This window comes from Lepidochelys kempii, chromosome 1 (genome assembly GCF_965140285.1).
Source record: "Lepidochelys kempii isolate rLepKem1 chromosome 1, rLepKem1.hap1, whole genome shotgun sequence".
Lineage (NCBI taxonomy): Eukaryota > Metazoa > Chordata > Testudines > Cheloniidae > Lepidochelys > Lepidochelys kempii.
In genome coordinates, this window is record NC_136380.1 from 32,432,705 (window position 1) to 32,458,661 (window position 25,957).

The 25,957-nt window shown below is 40.1% G+C and overlaps 1 protein-coding gene across 6 annotated transcripts in view; it reads left to right on the plus strand.

Moving 5' to 3' along the window:
- ARHGAP42 (Rho GTPase activating protein 42) overlaps window positions 1-25,957 on the plus strand; it is a 378,098-nt gene that overhangs the window by 45,411 nt on the left and 306,730 nt on the right. For 5 of the 6 annotated variants that reach the window (XM_073337948.2, XM_078852354.1, XM_073337938.2 and 2 more), the window contains exon 2: window positions 16,963-17,058. In XM_073337948.2, the coding sequence (XP_073194049.1) occupies window positions 16,963-17,058 (96 nt within the window). Of the gene's footprint in view, window positions 1-13,870; window positions 14,001-16,962; window positions 17,059-25,957 lie in introns of those variants that run through there. The other variant, XM_073337956.2, reaches the window with a different exon arrangement.

Here is a 25,957-nt window from a genome sequence, read left to right on the forward strand (position 1 = left end):
CTAAAATCTTGCGAAGAAAGGACTTTTTCTTTGTAGCAATAAGATAATGAGAAATAAAATTCAGCAGAGAGTGTGGGAGGCTCTACAAACATACAGAGCTGCAGCACTTAATACAGATGGAACCCTTCACAATTGGTTGCCAAACAAAAGCTTCAGATAAGCAGTGTTAGTATGGAGTGTGTTGATACCCGAAAGATCAGAGTTACAGTTTATATTATGGGATTAATTTTGGCAAACATTTTGACTTTTAAAGTTTTTTTTTTTTTTAGTACATTTATTCTCATGCTGGTCAGAGTCACAGTGGGCTAACCTTTGAATGTGATTTCCCTTTTCTACATTCTAAACTAATTTTCCTAGACATGCAAAAATATGTTATTGGCAGAATTAGAAGAGTAGATGGGCAAAACGTAAAGTGGAGAAGAGGTTAAAGCATTAAAAGAGAAGAGAGATGGGGAATTGTAGTTTTTTAACCTCTCCCTGTATTATACCATACATTTAAAACAGCCAAACTCTTGGGAGGTGTGGTTAAAATGGTGGTATAGTTCAATGAGACTTGCAGTCACTAAAAATCTCCTCCCATTAGATATCCTGAGACTTGCCTCAGTTGTCTTCCACAAGACTACTTGGCGTCCATTATTTAACCACTGAGAATATCCAAAATATTTAAAATTAAAATGACTCTAATATAATGAGGGGGGGGGACACACTTGAAAATAATAAAAATAAGGAATTGCAAATTGGATATCTTTGTGAGGGTTTTTTTTTTTTTTAAACTCTGGACATCTGTAAATCACCAGGTGGGTACCTGTTCCACTGGCAAAACACAGGGCTGTTTTTACATACCATTTAAGGGGAAGGGTTCTCTCTCCCTATGATATATGATTGGCAATATTCACACACTCGATGTTATCCTCTTTTATACTATGTTGAGGGATTGTAAAACCTTTAAAGACTTCCTTGGGTGGGCCTACTTGCTGTCATTAGGACCCGTCTTCTATGATGTGACGATATTAGAAGAAGCCCTGAGCATCAAAGGCACATGCGTGCATAAATATGACAGGAGAGGGAAGTAAGAAGCAGAGTAGAAAAAGGAGAATTTTACATGAAATGGTGGGAAGAAAACAACAACTTTTGCTGGTTTCCTGAATCGATGTCAACCTCTGTGAAACTCGATTTTTTAATGGGAAGCTCCAAAAGATAGGAACAGAAATGTCAGATATAATTTTTCTAGGTACTGTTCAATCATACTGTTAAGGTTTGAGCAGGAGGATTTGTACATGCTTACTAAAGTGACTTTAAAAATAGTGAAAAGTTCTCATGAAAGTGTTCATAAATAATTGCAAGCAGCTTTAAAGCTATATTCGGCCCAAAAATAATATAATGTATGAAGTGCAGTTTTTTAGCGTCTGCTGCGATGTGCTCTCCCTTTCAATTACGAAGCAGAGATTAGTTTCCTGAAATGTTGAAGAGAAAAATATTGAGCTGCAACATGGAAAAGAGTTGTATTCTTTTCATATTGTACATTCTTGTTCCATTGGTTGCAAGTTGGCAAAGGCCAGTAGCATGATTAATCTAGCAAATAAGTGGGATAAAGAGTTCATTGAAGACGACAACAAAAGGCTGTGTCAGAATAGACTAATGATCCTTGTGCCCTTAAATCCTTGGCAATGTACACTTAACCCTGTGTCTCAGTGCAGTCCTTCCTGTCGTGCCGTGTCTTCTTTTGGAGGTGGTAGGCAAGCAGCCAGAACTAGTTCCATCTGTCCGTGCAAGCAGCCTCTTTTCTGTACCAGCTTGCCAGATCCCTGTTTTTATAGAGAATGAATTACTACTTCAGAACTTTGAAGATGATAGTTAAAATAAGAAGGAAAGATACATTTCATTTGGAATGACCATTAAAGTTAATTTGATCCTGGAAAGTAAATCAGTTGGAAAAAAGTAGAATAACAAATGTCTAAAATCAATAAAACATACAATGTGCTTCTAAAAATAGATATGACATAGAAGACCATGCTTTATCAGATGGCATGGCTTAATTTATATTCTAAGGGCCATACTCAGTAGAAAAGACCTGAGCTGTGGAAACAATTAAAAACTGGGTTTGGCTTCCTTATCAGGATAAGCAACTTGCGTAACTATATTATGCAAGTTTTTCTTTGGGTTGAAAGTGCACATTAACCTGCTGGCTGCCTTCTGCCAGGTTCTTTATGTTCAAAAACACTCACTCCCTAAGTAGCCTCAGGACAAGTTTTTCAAACTGATAAAAGGTGATTAACTACTCTGGACATCTGTAAATCATCAGGTGGGTACCTGTTCCACTGGCAAAACACAGGGCTGTTTTTACGTACCATTTAAGGGGAAGGGTTCTCTCTCCCTATGATATATGATTGGCAATATTCACACACTCGATGTTATCCTCTTTTATACTATGTTGAGGGATTGTAAAACCTTTAAAGACTTCCTTGGGTGGGCCTACTTGCTGTCATTAGGACCCGTCTTCTATGATGTGACGATATTAGAAGAAGCCCTGAGCATCAAAGGCACATGCGTGCATAAATATGACAGGAGAGGGAAGTAAGAAGCAGAGTAGAAAAAGGAGAATTTTACATGAAATGGTGGGAAGAAAACAACAACTTTTGCTGGTTTCCTGAATCGATGTCAACCTCTGTGAAACTCGATTTTTTAATGGGAAGCTCCAAAAGATAGGAACAGAAATGTCAGATATAATTTTTCTAGGTACTTTCTTGTATTATTACTGTTTAATCTTTCATGCTTCCTAAGCATAATCATATTGCCAGCTGCTGTGTGTACAATCTATGATGTGGAAAAAGTCGTCTCACTGATATGTTCTACTTTTAATCAAATTGACTGTACCAAACACAGCAGCTGTTGAAGTTCAGCGCTTCTCAAAGAGACAGCATATGTTGCTACAGCATATTAAGGGCTATGGATATATTTGCCTGTTTTGCGGTTCTTTTGATATAAAATAATGAAGTCAAGTTAATTCTCAGTTTATCTTTAAAGAAAAATATGTGGGACAGCGTACAGTATTTAATTTAAGGCCTTTTACCTCATATGATTATTTTCTCAGAGAAGTTGTATTCTCAAGATTTGGATTTATAATACTGAAAGCCATCACTTAGGGGTATATCTTTTAAAATGCTTCTCTGCTCCTTGCTTTTTGTATAGTACAAATGCTATAGTGGCACCCCCCTGTAGCTGCTGTTTTACAGTCACAACAGCATTTCCATTATAAATGTCCTTTCTCGTGGTTTTGTATAACTTGGCCATTAAGTTGTCTGTGGGCTGAACCTTGATTATAGTAGGCCAAGGGGTAACTTATTTTTAATAGAATTTTTAAAAATCTGTGATACCATATGAAGTTCTCAGAGGGCAAAACAATAGATGGCTCTGAAGTAGACAAATAGTTCCCTGAATTTTAGGGTTTGTGCGCCACTTTATCTTTAGGCTGATACTATATTAGCCAGTTCCAGCTACCTTTTTTTTGTGCACTTAGGGAGGCTTCTCGCTCTAGTCTTGTGGTTGGAAAACTGGGGTTTGGAGCTGCCCAAGATTAATTGTACATGAGTGAATACGCAGCTGAATGGGACATTGGCAGCTCATCGAGCACTGAACCACAGTACATGGGCTCACTAGGGAGAGGGTGCATGGAGAATCAATGACAAAAGTATGAAATAGCAGATATAACTGTTTGCACCCCTCTTGGTCTTTGGACTTTCCCCAACTTCAGCTGATTGAAGATGATGGTAGCAGCAGCGATAGGGGATTGGCCCCATCTGCCCTTTTAATCAGGGGCTTAAGTTGTTACCGATGCTCAGCTTCCGTGTCCCTTAAGGCAAGAGGTGTGTTTCCCCCAGAATGTCCGGTAGTAATTAACTTCAATTTAAGTCACCAGTTTGATTTGTCTTAATTAAAACAGTGTTTGTTTGTGTGTGTGTGTGTGTTGGGGGAGCGGTGAGTAGAGTATCGTAAAATAGAAGACAAGTGTAATGCAATAATGATCCAAGTGTTACTAAGTACACTAGAAATTTTGTTCCACATCTGCAGCTATGCTTGTGAAATTCTTCCTCTTTCCTTTCCTGCCGCCCCCTCAGTGGTCCCTTGTGTTGTCTGCCTGTCCCAGGCAGTTTCAGCCAGAGCTTCCTTTTTTAGTAGTCCAGTTCACCTTTATCGGCCTCTGCAGTGCTCATTGCGGCTTAATCCATGCATCTTGTGACTAGGTTTCAGGGTCAGTTTCCCTTTATTCTGGGCCCTGTGTAATACGTGAAGCCAGTGTGGTGACTGATTGCCATCAGAAGAAAGGTCTATTACTGTCAGCTAATGGAGTTCCTCCTTTAGATCAAGTGGGTAGGGGCTTTTACCTTTGGTACCATGTGTACTGGGGATCGATTCTTGTAGATTGTCGCTGTGTGCATGTGGCTACATTACACATGCATCAACTGTGGAGTGTTAGAACCAGTCTGACTCCCATTTAGATAGCCTTGGCTTTCTTTGTTCTTCCAAAGGTCAGTCCAGTAGAAAAGACCCTGTGCCTACTAACCTCTGGAAGCTTGTCAGGCTTCCTGGATGCTGTCTCTCTTCTAGAGCTTAATCCTTATCCTGAAGGGTTGTGCTGGACCTGACACTCCAAATATCACCTCTTCTAATGAGTGAAATCTTTGACATTCCTAGCCCTTTTGCAAAGGCATTTGGGATCAGAAGGCCCCCTCCTCTTCAAATGCTAACATAGGAAGTGGTTCTTTAGTGCCCTGAATATCTGTCAGTGAGAGAAGTATCAAGGAGAAAAACTAGTCAACCGTTTTCATACTGTCCCCTGTACTGTGGCATCCTCAAACTTACTCACTCCTAAAAACTACATCATTTACTTACCTAGAGCACCTCACTCATCTTGTAGTCTTTTGTATTCTTTATTTATTCTTATTTTGTGTTCTTTATTGTAACTCATAGTGAGCTATTGTAGGCAACTTGATGTCAAGTGGGACAGAAAGAATAGGGGAAAATATAGCACTTCAGGATAAAGTTTTCATTCCATAATTATAAATGGTTGGCATAGTCTTGGCAGGTCAGGCTGGCCAGAGTTGCCTCAGCACCTCTACACCTGGCAGGAAAGGAGCCAGGTCGTATTGGAAAAGAACTTGTTCTCAGGTGAGCCAGAACCCCTTCCTCCTCCCCCAAATCTCCATGAGGAAAGTGAAGGCAAAAGGGCAAGCCAAAAGGAAGGCAGAGGATCCGGGGAACTACAGGCCAGTCAGCCTCACCTCAGTCCCTGGAAAAATTAGGGAGCAGGTCCTCAAGGAATCAATTTTGAAGCACTTGCATGAGAGGAAAGTGATCAGGAACAGTCAGCATGGATTCACCAAGGGCAAGTCATGCCTGACTAACCTAATTACCTTCTATGATGACATAACTGGCTCTGTGGATGAGGGGAAAGCAGTGGACATGTTATTCCTTGACTTTAGCAAAACTTTTGACTCTGTGTCCCACAGTATTCTTGCCAGCAAGCTAAAGAAGTATGGGCTGGATAAATGGACTATAAGGTGGATAGAAAGCTGGCTAGATCATTGGGCTCAATGGGTAGTGATCAATGGCTCCATGTCTAGTTGGCAGCTGGTATCAAGCAGAGTGCTCCAAGATTTGGTCCTGTGGCCAGTTTTGTTCAATATCTTCATTAATGATCTGGAAGTTGGCGTGGATCGCACCCTCAGCAAGTTTGCAGACGACACTAATCTGGGAGGTGGTAGATACGCTGGAAGGAAGGGATAAGATACAGAGGGCCCTAGACAAATTAGAGGATTGGGCCAAAAGAAATCTGATGAAGTTCAACAAGGACAAGTGCAGAGTCCTGCACTTAGGACAGAAGAATCCCATGCACTGCTACAGACTAGGGACCAAATGGCTCAGCAGCAGTTCTGCAGAAAAGGACCTAGAGGTTACAGTGGACGAGAAGCTGGATATGAGTCAACAGTGTGCCCTTGTTGCCAAGAAGGCCAAAGGCATTTTGGGGTGTATAAGTAGGAGCATTGCCAGCAGATCGTGGGACGTGATCATTCCCCTCTATTCGACATTGGTGAGGCCTCATCTGGAATACTGTGTCCAGTTTTGGGCCCCACACTTCAAGAAGGATGTGGATAAATTGGAGAGAGTCCAGCGAAGGGCAACAAAAATGATTAGGGGACTGGAACACATGAGTTATGAGGAGATGCTGAGGGAACTGGGATTGTTTAGTCTGCAGAAGAGTAGAATGGGGGGGAGGGGGGGTTGATAGCTGCTTTCAACTACCTGAAAGCGGGTTCCAAAGAGGATGGATCTAGACTGTTCTCAGTGGTAGCAGATGGCAGAACAAGGAGTAATGGTCTCAAGTTGCAGTGGGGGAGGTTTAGTTTGGATATTAGGAAACACTTTTTCACTAGGAGGGTGGTTAAGCACTGAATGCGTTACCTAGGGAGGTGGTAGAATCTCCTTCCTTAGAGGTTTTTAAGGTCAGGCTTGACAAAGCCCTGACTGGGATGATTTAGTTGAGGATTGGTCCTGCTTTGAGCAGGGGGTTGGACTAGATGACCTCCTGAGGTTCCTTCCAGTCCTGATATTCTATGATTCTGTGATACTTCGGAGCTATCTACAGGTCTCCCATCCAGCCTTCTCTGGAGTTAGATCCCTGACTGGTGCCAGGCTCTTTCAATTTGGGAGCAAAAAGAGCTTCCTGTACCATTGATCAAATGAGGTGAATGGACATTTGTCCAGAGGGAACCACCTTGTCCCATTCCCAATCTCAGGGCTGGTCTACACTGTGAATTTACATGAAAAATCCACCCCCCTGAGACATGTAGCTATGCTGAGCTAACCACTGATGTAGCCAACAGAAGAATTCTTCTGTTGACCTAGCTACTGTCTCTTGGGCAGGTAGATTAACTACAGAGATGGGAGAATCCCTCCCATCACTGAAGTGAGTGTCTACGCTGAAGCGCTGTAGCAGTTTAAGTGTAGACATACCCTTAGCAGCCCATGGAAAGGACACAACATCATCGACTTCAGGTCAGAGGATTATAACCCACTTCTTCTCCTATTTCTAGCCCCAGACAGTAAGAGACAAGCAATGCAAGGCCCTGTCTGAAGCATCTATGTAAATTCGTAAATTACACCAGGACCCCTCAATCATGTCCTTCTGGGGGAGCAGGGAGCTTAGACCCCAGCCCTGGGGTTCCCTGTGTTCCTCCACCCAGCCCCAAACTGAAACTAAACCCACCCAGCAGGTTCCCTGCTGCACTCTCCGTCCACATTCCTGGGCAGAGGTGTTACCTCCCCCTCCCGGCTCAGGTGACAGGCTCTCAGGTCTCCCATCCCCAGGGCACATTCCCAGGTCAACACTCCCCGCTCCCTGCTGGTCACATCCTCACAGGCACCTATCAGTAAATCTAGATATTCCCTCTGCATCTCAACTCTTGGCAAGTCTAGCTCCAATTGTATAGTATCCATTCCCACAACTCCTGAATGCAGAGAATGTGGGTGGGTTGTTTTTTGGGGGGTTTTGGGTTGTTTCTCCCTCTCCCCCCCCCCAAAGGGATCTTTCTGGTCTAGTTCAAGAAGTGGGTACTGTGATGTCCTGTCCCTTTAAATGTTTGAGCACTCTCCACTTCACAGTGGAAAGCCTCACTTTCCTGTTAGTTTCAGCTTTTGCTGCCTGAACAATAAAGCGAGCACTGCAGACAGCTTTGTCTCTATCTCCTTCTCTGCTGGGTCCAAACATAACCGGTACCAAAAGGAAAGCCCAGTATCCTGCAGCTGAAATACAATGATTCATTGAGGTCCTGAAGCATTGCTTCTTCCATGCATAATGGACCATCCTAGGTTGTGGCAGTCACTGTGTCTGATAGGTTTTGTATAATAACTGGAAAGAACATGATCAGCCCTACCCCAGAGAAAAATTCTCCTGTCCTAGGTGCACTATCCACGCAGGGTATTAATACACAGATTTTTGGAGCCCTTCATAGTGAACCTCCTAGCCTGGGTTGACAGACTCAGGTTAGCCAGGCTTGTGCTAGCACTCTTGAAATAGCAAAGTAGATAGCACTTTATGTTTCAGATTGGGCATGACCTTGAGCTCTGAACCCCAAACTCCCCCTCCCCCCAAGCTTCAGAGCCTAGCGCTAGACTGAGCCACAACTTCAAGGCAACGTTTACACAGCTATTTTTAGAGCATTAGCACAAACCCAGCTAACCTGAGTCTGTTGATTCGGACCAGCAAGTTTCCTCCCGCAGGCTCCAAAATGCCGTGTAGACATACCATAAGGGGAGAGGAACACCAGGACTCACGTGGTAGGATTTGTATATTAGCAGAGTGGCTCCTTCACCCCAAAAAATCTCCCCTATCGTAAGTCAGTTTGGTGGCTCGTTATCAGCCTCTTTGCATCCGGAAACAGTAAATAACCTGCCCTGTGACCTCAGTACTTGTCAGGACCCAGAATGTGAGGTGGTGAATGAGCAAGGGCAAGGCCCCTGCTATGTGTCTTCCCACCTCTTCCACTGCTTCCCCAGGACAGTATAAATGATAGGTGTGAAAGTGGCAATGATACTGTTGATGTCCTTCTGGCTGAAGAGGCTTTGGCTCTCAAGCCTGATTAATCTACAACTGGGTATTTGGATGCCTTTCTTGCACAGAGGAGGTCTGCTATTGCAGGCCTGCACTCCAACTGGGACCAGAAAAGTTTAAAACGAATAATTGGATGAAGTTCAATGTACCCAAAAACAGAAGTTAGCAAATAAAATTTTTTCTATTGGCTGGTCCAAAGTCCATACTTTAACTCCCATGTTAAACCAGCGAAACTTAACCTTAAGTTTCTCCAGGAGGGCTTTATTCTGTATGTGTAGGAATGTCCAAGCAAAAAGGTCAACTCTCTGTAGTATAATGTTCTGAGCACCTTCGAGACAAGGGAGTTTTGTATAAATCTAGCATTACAATTTTCTTTAAGGACTGATCTTATTTCAGCACCATAGAACATGACTTTGGAATCTCACTCTGACCTTGGCGGTACTATTCAGATTGAACCACTGTAAAGGGCATCAGTATGCTTCTGATCCATTAGAGTAGGTCTCCTTATGGCTACAGTCTCCAGTCAGATGAGCGGTTATTTAAATTAGAAATTGTGAGCTTTCTGTGACGAGACCAGTATTGTGCTTCTATTTCATTCAGTCTCAGCCAATGTCCTTTCCTTTTTTTTTTTTATTTCGTTTGGCAGAAGTCTTCTCCATGCCTTAATGTCAAGGGAAAAATGGGGGGAATACTTATATACAATTTAGCTCCATGTGATGTTCACATTTAAAGGATTGTCAAGGTTCCTCCCCCACTCTGAACTCTAGGGTACAGATGTGGGGACCTGCATGAAAAACCTCCTAAGCTTCTCTTTACCAGCTTAGGTCAAAACTTCCCCAAGGTACAAAATATTCCACCCGTTGTCCTTGGACTGGCCGCTACCACCACCAAACTAATACTGGTTACTGGGGAAGAGCTGTTTGGACGCGTCCTTCCCCCCAAAATACTTCCCAAAACCTTGCACCCCACTTCCTGGACAAGGTTTGGTAAAAAGCCTCACCAATTTGCCTAGGTGACTACAGACCCAGACCCTTGGATCTTAAGAACAATGAACAATCCTCCCAACACTTGCACCCCCCCTTTCCTGGGAAATGTTGGATAAAAAGCCTCACCAATTTGCATAGGTGACCACAGACCCAAACCCTTGGATCTGAGAACAATGAAAAAGCATTCAGTTTTCTTACAAGAAGACTTTTAATAAAAATAGAAGTAAATAGAAATAAAGAAATCCCCCCTGTAAAATCAGGATGGTAGATATCTTACAGGGTAATTAGATTCAAAAACATAGAGAACCCCTCTAGGCAAAACCTTAAGTTACAAAAAAGATACACAGACAGAAATAGTTATTCTATTCAGCACAATTCTTTTCTCAGCCATTTAAAGAAATCATAATCTAACACATACCTAGCTTGATTACTTACTAAAAGTTCTAAGACTCCATTCCTGGTCTATGCCCGACAAAGACCAGCATATAGACAGACCCAGACCCTTTGTTTCTCTCCCTCCTCCCAGCTTTTGAAAGTATCTTGTCTCCTCATTGGTCATTTTGGTCAGGTGCCAGCGAGGTTACCTTTAGCTTCTTAACCCTTTACAGGTGAGAGGAGCTTTCCCCTGGCCAGGAGGGATTTCAAAGGGGTTTACCCTTCCCTTTATATTTATGACAAGGATGATCATGCTTCATGCCCTGGAGCCACAGTGCTATGAAAATCCCATTGTAAGGGACCATATATTTTCCTGTTTTTCATGCCATCTTTGTTCACCTGAAAAATTTCTTTTGTTTGAGTAACAAGACCAAGAGATCCTGGATACAAATGGGTCATCCAGAATAGTGATGGAAATTGACACCCATAGATTAGGGTTTGTTGTCATTAGGTGGAATGTGCCCTGCCCTTCCCTAGGAGAAATTGTACTTTTTCCTCAAAGTATATTTAATACAATCTGTAATTTAAGAAAGAAGATTTAAGTTCGCCTGGCACTGGAAATTATCTCAGCTGGAAGGAACTTTCAGGAGGTAGGACATTTCCCTCCTGCTAGTGAATGGTAGGTCTGTTTCTGTCCCTGAGCTGCAAAACCAAGTTAGAGTACCGTTGTAGTGGATCTGTGGACCTTGTTGTTTTTTTGGTTTTGTTTTTTTTTAAAAGGACATTTTCAGGCAAGCATGGATACATTTTCCTGTTCTAAGTTATCCTTGATTTTGAAATATATTGAGACGTGGATGTATTAATCAAATTATTCTGTGCCTTACAATCTAGCAATTGCAATGTGTACTCGCAATGAAACCTCTTCATTCAGTAAAATCACTGTCTAAAGCCAAAACTCAGGCAGGGAATTGTTTCTCTTAGTACCTATCATCTACTCCAGTTTCTTTATCTTCTTCCTCTCAGAATCCCAATCAATTAATACATTGCCTAGACTGTTCTGTTGTTTTTAAACATTAGTGGTTGTCACAATTAGTGGGCTAACTGTACCTCTGACCCTCCTGGTCTCATTGAATAAACCTCCTCTCAAGCCTCAGGCCATTACCACTCTTGGGATGGAATCACGTGATTTTTTCCCCCCCACTCTGACTGGATAGTAGTCCCCTGGTACTCACTGTGATTGCTTCAGCAGGTCTGCTTTAGGCTCAGACCCTGCAGTTCTGTTCCCTCTGGGAGCAATGGCAGTGATAAGAAGAGACCAAATAACCTTCAAGCAAAATATTATTTAGCTATAAAAAAGCACTTACACTTACATTCTGTTATTATTTAAGATGTTATCTAGCTTTCCCCTGAGGCTTATTTTCTGGATCGGGGGAAGCCTGACTTCTTTAGGCTCTCTCAGCCTTTCTCCCTGTACATCTTTTGTAGGGTGACCAGATGTCCTGATTTTATAGGGACAGTTCCGATTTTTGGGTCTTTTTCTTATATAGGCTGCTATTACCCCCCACCCCCTGTCCTGATTTTTCACACTTGCTGTCTGGTCACCCTAATCTTTTGACAAGTGGCCATCTTCTCCTGCCTGAGAAAGTCTTTATAACTGTTTAGTATGCAGCGCCTAATGGTCTCGGACACCATCTGATGGTCCAGGGACATCTACACCGAACACATCACCCGCCACTGACAGTACCAGGAGGCATGAGCCAGAGCGACATCGTTCATCGACTATGAGAAAGGGACCGAGAGACTTTTTCCGTTGGACCATATGAATTGGAACCATAAACTCGCTGAATGTTAAATCTCACCAAATTAAGATATATCCATCCTCATCATCATATCCACTCATTATACTCCACACCTGAACATAAGCATTATATGAACAGCATACCCTCAATGTCTGTACTTTGAGCCGTTAACCTTTTACCCCCAATTAGGGATATTGCAGATTATGTATTTCTTACGCCATCCAATCTTAAACTGAACTTCACACCCCTGGATAACCTGTAAATTATTCCCTGATAACCAGAAACTTCTATGCTTAAACTCTGTACTGTTCACTTTTTTTTTTAAACCTCATCTTAATAAAATTTTTAAATCTGTTCTTTTATTCTCCTGGCTCAAAGCTTCGATAGCCAAGTCTTGCAATGTGTTGGAGACAGGGTCCTTGATGCTAACAGCTTGTCTTTCAAGTGTGTTCTGGGGTGTCCTTATCTAGATGTATTGTATTGATTTCCTGTTTGTACTTCCCACAGCCCCTTGTTAAGTTAAATCAATACCATCATAGAGGAAATTCTAATATCCCTTCCATAATTATGCAGTAATGTTACCTCACTGACCAGATCATATACAGCAGTGGCTGTCAACCTTTCCAGACTACTGTACCCCTTGCAAGAGTCTGATTTGTCTTGTGTACCCCCAAGTTTCACCTCAACTATAAAACTTACAAAATAAGACATAAAAATACAAAAGTGTCACAGCACACCATTACTGAAAAATTGCTTACTTTCTCATTTTACCATATAATTTATAAAATAAATCAATTTGAATATAAATATTGTACTTACATTTCAGTGTATACTATATAGAGCAGTATAAACAAATCACTGTCTATGAAATTTTAGTTTGTACTGACTTTGCTAGTGCTTTTTATGTAGCTTGTTGTAAAACTAGGGAAATATCTAGATGAGTCAACTGTACCCTGTGGAAGACCTCTGGGTACCCCAAGGGGCACATGTTCCTCTGGCTGAGGACCACTGATATAATTATTACACCTCAGTTTCTTTTTGAGATTATTACACTATTCCATGGCCATCACAGTGGTCATAGGTTGCAAAGTTAAGAACTGGGATGATGAAAGGATTTACACCCTTTTTTAGAAGGAGCCATTGCTTTTCTCAGACTTTCTCTCTTTTTTTTGGAAGTATTCTCTCTTTCCTTCCCATCACTTTGCCATCTTTTTTTATTTTGAATTCTGATCTTCTGAGGCAGTTAGCCAAACAAGAATTAGTGAGTCTAAATCAGGATTTAAAGTGGACAGTACTGCCTGTCTTGTACCTGAAGCTCTAGTCTCTCTACCCTGAGGGAAACGAGTAATTTCAATGGGAGTTATTTTTGTCCTCTAGGACAATGGTTCTCAACCAAGGGTACACTTACCCCTGGGGGTATCCAGAGGCCTTCCAGAGGGTACATCAACTCATCTAGATATTTGCCTAGTTTTACAACATAAGTCTACATAAAATGCACTAGCAAAGTCAGTACAAACTAAAATTTTATAGACAATGACTTGTTAACACTGCTCTATATACTATACACTAAAATGTAAGTACATTATTTACATCCCAGTTGATTTATTTTATAATCATATGGTAAAAATGAGAAAGGAAGCAATTTTTCAGTGATAGTGTGCTATGACACCTTTGTATTTTTATGTCAGATTTTGTAAGCAAGTAGTTTTGAAGTGATGTGTAACTTAGGGTACGCAAGACAAATCTGAATCCTGAAAGGGGTACAATAGTCTGGAAAGGTTGAGAGCCACTGCTCTAGGAGGCAGAATAGGCTTTCTTGGGAGGAGTACTAGGTGAGGGAAGTTCCATGCACCCTCCTCCTCCCTTGCACATCCACCACATCAACAGCTGGTCCTAAAATTATGCACTGAGTTACTAATACCCAAATCAAACGTTCAGTACAATGTGTTCTCTCTGTCCATAGGAATTTACAGACACAGAATATTAACAGTAATGGTTAATCCTTTGCACTTTTGTAGAATCTTAGTCCTTTACAAGTATTATTTAAGCCTCACATCATGCCTCAGTGCAATTTTGCTATTCTGTAGGAGGGCTTCAATGATTTACCCTATGGTAATTTGGTGGAAGAGCCAGTAGCAGAACCCAGGAATTCTGTTTTTGTCCTTTGCTCTTACATAAACTACCTGAATAGATCCTTCTCATGGCTACAGAACAATTGACTCCTAAGATTAAGTAAGTGTCAGAAGTTAATGTAATAGATGCAGATTTTAAAGAAGAAACTAAAGTAGGTGTTTTACTGCATAAACTTTACAAGATGCTGTCAGATGTACAAAGCAGAACTGCTTCTAAGTTGTTAAAATAATACATTGCTACCGTTAGATGATTTTCATACACCTAGGAACAAGAAACATTCAGTAAGCTTGCAGTACATTCGCAAGTGTATACTTAACTCTGTTCTTAATAGAAAACCTATTATGCAGTGCATTATGGAGACAGCACGATAGCTCTACATGTTGGGGGACTACCGGATGAGCCGCTCTTTTTAATAACTGTAATTCTACTTCTGATGTGCTTTTTTTTGGAGCAACAAGTGCCAGAGTGATATGAAGGAGAGAAAGTCAGTTATAGAAGAGAAAATAGAATTTATAATGATAAAATTATGAGACTTCATGTCCGGGGAAATTTTCTTTTGTTCACCAAAGGAAAGTGCAAGCTGTAGTGTTTTACACTGCATATAAATAATGAATAACTGTTAATCCAAAACAAACATATATAGTTGCAATATAGATACAGAATGGTATAAGTGCTTAATGAAAATGATTTGCCAAATTATGTTTTTTTAAATAATGGCTGAATAATTTGGATTTATTGGCTTGTGTCTTACTTCATAGCAATTGTATTTTCTATATTTAAAATAAACCATAAGACAAGGGAAAATACATATTTAATATATTTCAATAGAATAGAACTTTTGTAAAGTCACTAACTTCCGAGTTTCTGTGTTTGTTTTTTTTTTAAAAAAGTCTTCTACCAAATTAAATCTTCCAGGAGAGTCGACCATCTGGCAATAAGAAAAATAGCTTATACAAATGGAGGATTGAACAGTCCCAAAACTTTTCTTATTTACAAAGATAACTTGTGTAGACAACTTCTGTTTCTACAACTGTGCATTAGATAACCATATTTCATTCCTTACTAATAGAAGAAAATTTATTCATGTCTGCCTTTTCTAAAAAGGCCCTTTATTTTCTTTAGGGCTGATGCACACCACAGCTGTAAGCAAAAATGAATAAATAATGAGAGGTTGGGGGGTGGCATCTGATGAATTTGATGCCTACCAGTCAGAGGCCAATCTGAAAGAACCAGGCACTGACCAGGGATTGGGGCAGCACCTTAGTAGGAATTCCAGCAACTGGGACAAAGCGAGTATTTCCATCGATTGGCATCCTCAATCTTTTTTTTTATTATTGATCCCTGGCTTGTAGGTGTCTGGAATTTAAGCCCTGATTTCAGTGGCTATATTGGAATCCTCTTTGTCATTGAAGCACGTTAAAATTAACTAATACATAAGCGAAATTCAAAGGAAAATACCAACACTAATGCTTAGGTTCTCCCTTGCCCTTTTTATTCCTCTTTTGTGTCCTCCCCTCCCACTGTTGTTTTGATGCATTTACCCCAATTCCAGATTGTCATGCCCCAAACCCTCTCTTCATTTAAGTCTTTCTTAAAGTATGCACTACCTTCTGTGTTGCCCCAAAAGAGTTAGCTAAAAACCAGTAAAAAGAAAAGGAGTACTTGTGGCACCTTAGAGACTAACCAATTTATTAGAGCATAAGCTTTCGCGAGCTACAGCTCACTTCATCAGATTTCCACGATATGCATCTGATGAAGTGAGCTGTAGCTCACGAAAGCTTATGCTCAAATAAATTGGTTAGTCTCTAAGGTGCCACAAGTACTCCTTTTCTTTTTGCGAATACAGACTAACACGGCTGTTACTCTGAAACCTAAAAACCAGTGTAAACTATCCCCATCTTTTGGATTTCCCAACTTCATACATCTATCTTCTAGATTTGAATATCTTCAGGTAAAGGCCTTTATTCCGGTGGGCTGCACGGAACTGAACATGCTATCAGTACAAGACATTGGGACAAAGTTTCTAATCAGATTTGTATACTCCAGTGATGCATTGTAAATAGTGCTTAACTTGGGTTTTGGTAAAACTCTTTTCCTCCCTTTCCATACTAAGATGTATGTCTAGATATTGCAGACGTCAGAATTCAGGTTGTCTTTTCATTTTTCTAGCTTCCAAACTGATGCTACAAATGTCTCATGAGAATTATAGAGGGTAGTCCTCAACAATGTTTTGTCTAGACTGATAGAACTCTGATCATTCTTAATACATGCGTTCTCACTTTTCTTCTTACATTTACCTTTATGTATTTTTGTAAAAAAAGAAGAATATTTTGGTCATACTGGTTATTCCATATTTATAAATGCTGTGTATTGGAACATTCTTTACTGCTGAGATCAAATCTTGGTGCTGTGAAGTTTAACTTAGCCTTTTTTTAAAGTGCAGATGTGTGTTGTCACTGTAAATGCCACTCAACTAAAGTAGTCCATACATAATGAGCAAGTAATTGAAGATATATTTTTCAATATCTTTTTTTTAAAGTCTCTCTAGAACAGTATACAGTATTGTGTTTATATTTAGTTAGTTTTAAAATAGCTGTTAAGCCCCTATTGAAAACTTTTAACTGTGGGAGAAGTATATTAAAATAAAACTCACGGTAACCTATGGGCCCAATCCTGCAACCCTTGTATATGTAGGACGTCCTTGTTTGCAAGTAGCCCCACTGCATACACTAGGACTACTTATTACCACTGAAGCTTCAGTTGATGTATTAATTTCTCTTGCTTCAAGAAAACGAGAACTGAGGATTATTCGTCAGTATGAATACGATTCTCTTTGTTATGGCTGGGATTTAGGAATTTAGTTTGCTTCAGTGACTTTTTGAGGCATAGCAAGCAGTTTGATTTGAATGGTATTCTCTTATTTTATGTGAGATTATTTTATGTGAGATTAAGAAAGGAAATCTTTTAAGCAAAGTATAACCTCACTATATGAGACTTTGCATATACTGTGATATAGTTATTGGAATAATTGTAAGACTTGTTTCCTTTTTCTTTATCATAGATCTATCCATGGCAGTGCAAAAATTTTCCCAGTCGCTACAGGATTTTCAGTTTGAGTGTATTGGAGATGCTGAAACAGATGATGAAATTAACATTGGTAAGTGTGTTCTGTACTTCCAGCGCAATAATATTCCCATTTTTACAAAATGCAAAAAGATTCAATTATAACAATAAATGTGTAAGCAACACGCTCTTTCAGAGTTCATGCAGTTAGGGTATGTCTCCGCTACAGAGTCTCCAGCGGCACAGGGGTTTTTCCATTATTGTAGCTAATACATCTCTCTGAGCAGCAGTAACTAGGCTGACACTGACCTAGAGTTGTCTGCACCAGGGGTTAGGTCAGCTTAAATACGGTGCTGCTCAGGGGTTTGAATTTTTCACACCCCTGAGTGACATAGTTACATCCATCCAAATTTTATATGTAGACCAGGGCTTAGTTGTGTATGAAGGAGAAAAACCCCTGGAAAGCTGTTGTAACACTTCATTTATCTTGATACATCAGAATGTGATGTGTTCATGTAAAATGTAGCCCAGCCCCTTTAGAATGCCATTGAGTCAAGTATGATTTGTTTCAAACCCTGCTAATTCTTCTAAATGAAAACCAGTTTTAACTGGGCCATTGCAAGGCATCCCTATTCCCTAGTAACAAGCTTCCTTATCCATTTTCAGTTTTCTTGCTGCGATCATTTTGGCACTAGACCTTTCAGATAAAGGGCAAAATCTTTTTTTTTTAATGGGAAAAATGTGCAGTGAGTTTTTTTTTTCCTTCCATACAAAGACAAAAAAATAAATGCTGAATTGATTTTTCTCAAACTAAAACAAAATAAATAAAAAATTTCTTCAGGCAGACATCAGGCTTGAAAAATTTCAGCCCCAAAGGGGTGATTCAGACAGTTTTATAAGCTACTTCCTAATAGAATTTAGGATGGACACACCCAAGATCAGAAACCATGGCTTAAATTTTTCTTTTCAAGGTGCAATTCCTTGCTCAAACAAAAATAAATAGCATTACACAAGCACTAAAGTGTACTGCATCAAAGCCCTGCTTAGGAATGAAAGCTCATATGCTAATGAAGTTGTCAAAAAAGAACCCAATTCAAATAATGGTGATTCAGGTAGCCGCACTACAAGGTAAATAATAATTTGCTCAAATGGGCGCAGGTTGCATTAATGAAAATTTAACTGCTTTGTGTGTCAGTAAAGCTATATATAGTGAAGAACCAGCTGGCATCTACTTGGACTTTCAGAATGCCTTTGACAAAGTCCCTCACAATAGGCTATTAAGTACTCAGAGTGCTGACAAACAGCTGTGATAGACTAGAAACTGGCTAAGAGACAGAAAACAAAGAATGGGGACAATGGTCAATTTATAGCATGGGAAAAGGTCAGGAGTAGTGCCCCAATGTTTTGTACTAATATGTATTAATGATTTGGTGAAGGAGTGAAAAATTAGGTAGAAAACTTGCAGAAGACATGAAATAATAAGGAAATACTTTTTTTTTTTTTTTGCATAGCACATAGTTAATCAGTGGAGCTCATTGCTGCAAGATATTTTTTGAGGATAGAGGTTTCAAAAATAGGTTAGACATTTGTACAGACACTTATATTATAACATTCTGTGTAAAGTATATTTAAAACAAAATCCTGATTTCACACATAAGACATCCACTAGGGCTTAGAAAGAAACTACCCCTATGGGAAGTTATTTTAATCATCCTTGACATTTTCTTTCATATTGCTCTGAAGCATCTGGTACTGGTAACTGTGAGAGGTAGAACACTGGACTTAGATTTACATCTGGTCTGGCAATCTGTATTTTCCTTTATAGTTCGGTAAGAAAGTGTTCTATTTATGTGCCAGAGTTGTCATAACTGCAAGTGGACTGACTTCCCTCTACCGATCATACCAAACTGCCAATCTATTTCAGTAAGCTCTGAGAATTTCATCAGCAAAAGCTTTATTCTGCTCCCATTCAGGTCAATGGAAAAAACCCAGTTAACATTAACTCTGCATAATCAAGGCCCAGTGTACCATCTTTCCATGTCCTTATATAACCCTTATCTTCAGAATCTCAGATTGGTTCAGCTCTTCATAGTGATCTAGTAGGCTTGGGAAAAGACCCAGAGTGAATGTGTGAAATGTTCAGGTACCTGATCTTAAAGGCTGTGTTCAGAGCAATGGTAGACCCAGGTTTTGCAATCCGGGCACTGACCACTCACACATCATCATCCTCTGCCCCACCGTCTAATCTCAGTCTGGTGTGGAAGGGAGACCCTGATGAGGGTGGGGAGCTGGAGAGAGCGCTGCCCTACACTCACCTAACAGCAGTGGCTCCTGTCCTGCGGGACAGCCTACCTCCACACTCCGAGCATTGTGAATTGGCACAGGGGACTGCAATGCTATTTAGGTTTGGCCTGGCTGCCATGATTGGTGGGCTGTCGGGCCAAGTGTAAATGAGAGTCATTGTGATATAGCGTACAGGGTCACAGCACCACATGATCCCGTGTTCCATGTCGCAACAACCTCAGCAGGGAGCCACCGCTACCAAGCTCCATGACAAGAGGTATCACGTGTTCACCTAAAAGTTGCCGTGGGAGCTGTCGACGACACCACACACACACACACACACACACACTCTCCCATCCCTTTATTAGCTCCTCCATTGGTTCAGAGTTGTGTCGGAACTGAACATTTAGAGTCTCTACATCCTCTGGTGGCAGATGGATAGCTAAATATTAATATTTTGAGTCCTGACAGGGCTGAAAGTTAGGAAGGCAATTCAAACTGCTTCAGTCTGGTGCCTCTGTTTATGGGTCACTATTTGTCAGTGGGATAGATATGGCATTGCTGATTTTGAAATGTTTCTTAAACAGTGTGATCCGCAAAATTTACTGGTAGGCTTAAGCCTGAGAATTATCTATATTAAAAAATAAATGGTTTTGAGATTAACACTTTCAGTAAGTAGTTCCTTTATTTTTACATGGCAGATAAATGACCATCCCTTACAGATTTACAGTATGCCAATGGAATGAATTTACAGAAATTGCTGGGTACAACAATATAAGGTTGAATTAAAGTCATATTTATGACATGTGACTCATATGAGTATGAGACGTAGGCAGATTAATTCCAAGAGGTATTGTGGCTGTTCACATCTGAATTTGATATGCCTTTATACATTTTGATATATTCACAAAGCAAAAAATAATTTTGGTTATTAGGACCACCAAACCTTTTTCTCTTTTCTGTATTTTATACTCTATTGCCATGATCTGTGGTTATTTTCATTAATAATTGTGGCCTATTTTCTAATATCTTTTTGTTTTTTGTCTGTCTCATTGTTCTCGAAACCCCTTGCACTGTATTTGGCAATCTCTTGATATTTTTATGGTTGATAAGTCTAGCTCATGGGTATGTATGATATGTAGTGTGTGTATTTAAAATTTACAGTACCTCTCAAAGTTGTGTAACCTCAAAGTCAGTCAATATTTAACTTAAAAAAAACAAAACAAAACCCAAACCAACAACTTTGAATTACTTTAGCCTCAAGTGATTAAAAGAAGGTCCTGATTGGTCTTAGTCTGGATCCTAAATGTGTTGAGGAAAGGGTATTTTATTTGGATGTTAAACAGGCATTTAAAACTATTTAGAAAGAACCAGAAAGTTCAAGACGTTTGACAGCTGATTTATTTCACTTTGAGCTTCAAAGATGGGATTTCTACGTTCCAAGGCAGCCATTTCCTGGTGGATTGTCATATGCATCAAAGAAGCTTACAGGAGCAAAATGTAAACTGGCAGGAATTGAATCCCAGTCTAATAGGGCTTGAGGTGATATTGTGCACCTTTATAGAATAAGCCTCAGTCTTTAATCTCCCTAAAGCAGTGACCTAGAATTTGGTCCATATCTTTACATGCCACTACAAGCTTGATGTTTGCTCATCATCAAAGACAGCTTTGTACAGATGAATCCTGCTATCTTTGCCTCCCCTCTCCTTTATCTCTTTGGTAAGAATACTACTTTAGTGTTTCTACAGTTGCCAAGCTGCTATTACTTGAGATTTCAGTTTTGTTTGTTCACTGATACCAGGAGGGTTGACCCTAAAGTCTTTGCACACTTATCAGAATATCAACTGCTCCAGAATTATTGACCCTTGGGAATGACTCCATTGGTTAAGGTTATGAAAATTTTTTTGTTGTAAGATCAGTCTTGGAAACCTTCTAAACAAACCTCTTTTCTGCCAGAATTTCATTATGTGTACTCTGGGAAAGAAGACAGTATGGGAACATTTGAGTTGAGTTGCACAAGCCATTTTTAATAAAACTTATAAAGGAAAAACTACCAACTTTTCATTCTTTAAATGTGCTTTACATCATCATACCTCAAGAACATCTTGATCTAGAAACTCCATTTCATTATATATATATATTGCATTGCTTTGATCTAGTGTGCACAATTGCTTTTTACAAAAATCAAGAAAATTCCTATGTAGGAATGTAATGTAGTATGCACCCCACATCAGTCCTGATAGGGTTAACGAGGGCCTGAGATGACAATTAGGTCACCTGAGTGAAAGAAGACCAGGGTTAATTAGGAGTGAAGCTGTCATAAATATAAAGGGAAGGATAAACACCTTTAAATCCCTCCTGGCCAGAGAAAAAACCCTTTCACCTGTAAAGGGTTAAGAAGCTAAGACAACCTCGCTGGCACCTGACCAAAATGACCAATGAGGAGACAAGATACTTTCAAAGCTGGAGGGGGTGGAAACGAAGGGTTCTCTCTGTCTGTGTGTTGTTTTTGCCAGGACCAGAGCAGGAATGCAGGTCAGAACTCCTATAAAAAGTCAGTAAGCAATCTAGTTAGATATGCGTTAGATTCTGTTTTGTTTAAATGGCTGATAAAATGAGTTGTGCTGAATGGAATGTATATTCCTGTTTTTGTGTCTTTTTGTAACTTAAGGTTTTGCGTAGAGGGATTCTCTGTGTTTTGAATCTGATTACCCTGTAAGGTATTTACCATCCTGATTTTACAGAGATGATTCTTTTACTGTTTCTTCAATTAAAAATCTTCTTTTAAGAACCTGATTGGCTTTTTCATTGTTCCTAAGATCCAAGGGTTTGGGTATGTGTTCACCTATGCAAATTGGTGAAGATTTTTTTATCAAACCTTCCCCAGGAAAGGGGGTATAGGGCTTGGGGGGATTTTGGGGGGAAAGATGTTTCCAAGTGAGCTCTTTCCCTGTTATATTTGTTAGACGCTTGGTGATGGCAGTAATAAGGTCCAGGGACAAAAGGTAAAATAGTTTGTACCTTGGGGAAGTTTTAAGCTAATCTGGTAAAAATAAGCTTAGGGGGTTTTTCATGCAGGTCCCCACATCTGTACCCTAGAGTTCAGAGTGGGGAAGGAACCTTGACAGAAGCCAAGCTGGGGAAGGGCTGGACCAGAACAATAAAGCCAACAAGCTGAAAGTAGAAGGGGGCTTGAAGAGAGGGAGGCTTCAGTCATTCTCTGGGATGAGGTAGGCCATCAGGGACAAGGAGGAAGTACAGGGGGAGAGTAAGCCTTGATATCCTGTCCTGGAGTAAGGAGTCTGGTAACGAGCTAGAAGGTAGTGAAGTAGCCACAGGGAGTAGAGCAGGGTCCTGTGGTAAACCCAGAACCAGGCAAGAGAAGATAGAGAGAGCTGGTAGGAAGGAGCCCAGGGAAGCAGCAACAGGGACGAAGGCTGAGGACCTGGATTGCTGTTTATAGGCTGGAACCCAGTGTAGCCAGTGGGCCTGGGTTCCCCTGTCAGCCACTGGTATAGTGGCATAGAGCCTCGAGTTGGGGCTGAATGCTAACTGTCCAAATGTCATCTCCAGCCATCTTGTTGGACTTCATAACCCTGAAAGGGGTGGACTAAATGGCGAGGTTATCCAGAAGAAAAACTATTGCAGAGAAATGAGCAGCAAGGGGGCATCTGGTGCCACAAGAGCTACGTTCAAAGACCTATACAGAAAGAGACACATTAGCAGTGAGTGGCAACCCCGTTACAAGGAATTTTCATTCAAATAGTATAGGTTGTAAATATCAATTAATTTTAAACACTGTTATGAGAGAGGTGTGCACAGTTGTCACCTTCAGAAGTTTCTTCCATGTTGAAATGCACAACAGTATTACGAGCTCTGGCAGGAGTGCTTATTTTAAGCAGAAGGAGTCTCTCAAATCAGTAGAATTTTTTTTCAAAATGGAGAAAATATTTTAAGCAGAGTTGGATGAAAAATAAAACATGTTTGTTTCAAAACTCCTTGAAACAGATGAATAGTTTTTGGTATTACTTGCCTTTTTAAAAAACATTTTTGAAGTGGTTATTGAAAAATTTCACTTCCAGAAAACCCTTAACAAACTTCAAAAAGCTTTTGATGTCACAATATTATTTTAAAAAGAAATAGTTCAATAAATTAATTTTTTTACATTTTTTAAAAAAAAATGTAGTTTTTTTTGTTGGGAGGATAAAACTTTTTTGTTTAAAAAATGTCAGCTATCTCTAGTTTTAAGTTTGACTGCTGCATATGTTTAAAAAATTGGAATTGAGTAAATTTGTTGTTGTTCAAATAACTCTTACAAACTCCTACAAACCTTAACTCTTACAAATTCAGGTTTTTTAAAATCTAACAAATGAAAATGCAATACATTCTATAAACATACTGACTCCTATATCTCCTTTATGTTAAATAATGTGGAGACTGGAGTATTATGAGATTTAATATGTAAAGTGGGTTCTATAAAGATGTGTTAAGAGGACTAAATGTGTACGGGATCCGTATTCTGAAGCATAGGGTCTCTTGACTTTGAGAAAGTAAAATTTGAAGTAGTAATAATGAGGTTTTCAAATTATTGTGGCAAGATGTGTTGTAGTAGTAAATCTATGGTGATGGAGTCGGTGTATAGAGAATAAGAACAATATTATAACTATAGTAAAATTGCAGATTGGAGAAGGTCCAGTTGGGTTTTTTTAAATATGGAGGCAAGATGACCTTGGTGTCACTAGCCCTTGATGAGCGAATTAGCTGGTTGGCATTCTGTAGGCTGTTGGTGAGTGGTCCATGTTGGAACTATGTTTGGTGTAGGGTGGGTGGCTGTAAGAATATCAGATCTAGCAGGGGATATAGGACCAGAATAAAGGTTTGTGGAATTGTTATTGATCAGTTACCTCACTTTCCAATGGTTAATCTATAGTTAAATCCGTTCAGTGTTTTCAGTTAGATAGTTGTACTGTCAATATTTTTTATCTTCTTTTTTGTGGTCTGGGAATATTTGTTGTGTAACTCTGAGCTGTTTAGTTGCCTGATATCTAGGCATTATTATCTACACATTTTCTACAATGGCTGATGCAGTTTATGGGATCAAAACAGCAGGTCAGTCACCCACCAAACATAGCACTTTGGGTAGCTTTACTTCAGCCATTTAGCACTCTTTCTCAGGAAGAGATATTAGGGTGCTCTGGCTCCAAACTGAAGGCTTGCTGCTTTTCCCAGAATACCAGCTGTTAATTAGGCCCTCCAGACTGTTTTTAACTGTTGTACATCTTTTTTTCAATAAAAGACCTTCATGTCCTGGAGTGATTATGTGTATGAAATTTAGTTATCTTTTAGTCTATTTGTTCTTTATTGGGGTTCTTGCTAAATATATATTTTTAAAATCTGACATACTGCAACACTCTTTCCTGCAATCATTTTCTTTTGAAGATTACTTTTTGGTATGAGAACACAATAATCAAAATGAATTGGCACAGGATAAATGTTAACTATCTAGATTGTAAAAAATGGCTTCTGAAGGATTCTTAGAAGCAGTTTGGACTGAAGTGATGTGAAGTGGTGAATAATTCAGAGCTGATTTTTGTTGTGTTGCACTGAGAGCAAATTATTACACAAGTTTTATAGGCAGAGCTGGTAGCACTGCCAGTTATTAAGGTTGCCCATTATAATACCCTGGTTTTGGTTGCATATATCTGTGCCAAAACTTTAACCAGTTGAGCTGAAATTTTCATGCCAGGTGTCTTCCTTAGGCTGAATTTTTTTCAAAAATATTAGCCAAAGTGATTGAGTCATTGCTAAGAATGAGGCCAGGGGAAAAGATGTTTTGTCCATGTTAAATTCTGGTGACCTTTTATTTGTGCTCTAGTGCTGTCATGCTTTGGAGGAGAGACTTGAAATTTGGCAGTAAGGAGGCCATTTGCTGTCCTTGTGAAAATCCATTCAAATTTGGCTGAGTAATAAGCCTTTGAAAAGTCATCTCAAGTTCACACATGCTCAGTAGACATTCCTTCGTTTTTAGCATCTAAATTCCCCAAAGATTCCATTTGCATTGGGCTGAGCAGGACTTCCTCTGGAATTGCAGATCTGGGCTGCTATGGGCCGTGCGAGGTGTACATCTGGTAGATGCAAGAGACTGTGTCTTCTGTGCTCTGTGATCTGCTTCGAGCAGGGGGTTGGACTAGATGACCTTCTGGGGTCCCTTCCAACCCTGATATTCTATGATTCTATGATCTTTCTGCGGGCCCTTCACTGTGTGGAAAAGGAAGCTGTCTGATTCAGATGCACAGGAGAAAAGACCTGGACCAGTGGGGAGGTTTGGGAAGGGGAGTATATTGGGACAAAGAGCCTAGGTTAAGAAGACTGGTATTGGAGGCTGGCAAGGAGAGGGAAATGGAAACTGGCATTGGAGTGGTTGGGAATGGGACAGGGACTGGACAGGGATAAAATCAGATTAGGTTCTTGGGAGGAGACTGGGACTGAGGGGGAGTAGGTGGGGAGGAGACAGACCTGACAAGGAGCTAAGGTGTCTGGGGGTCAGCATTTCAATTAGTTGGGCAAAGAGCCAGGGAATATGCGACACTGAGATATTTGATGAGGAGCCCAGGGAGGGAGTTTAGGAGAGTACTTGTTTCTTGACTAAGAAGTGTTTGGATGGCTGGATAAGGCTTTTAATTATTCTTTCTGCTCACAAATGGTAAAGT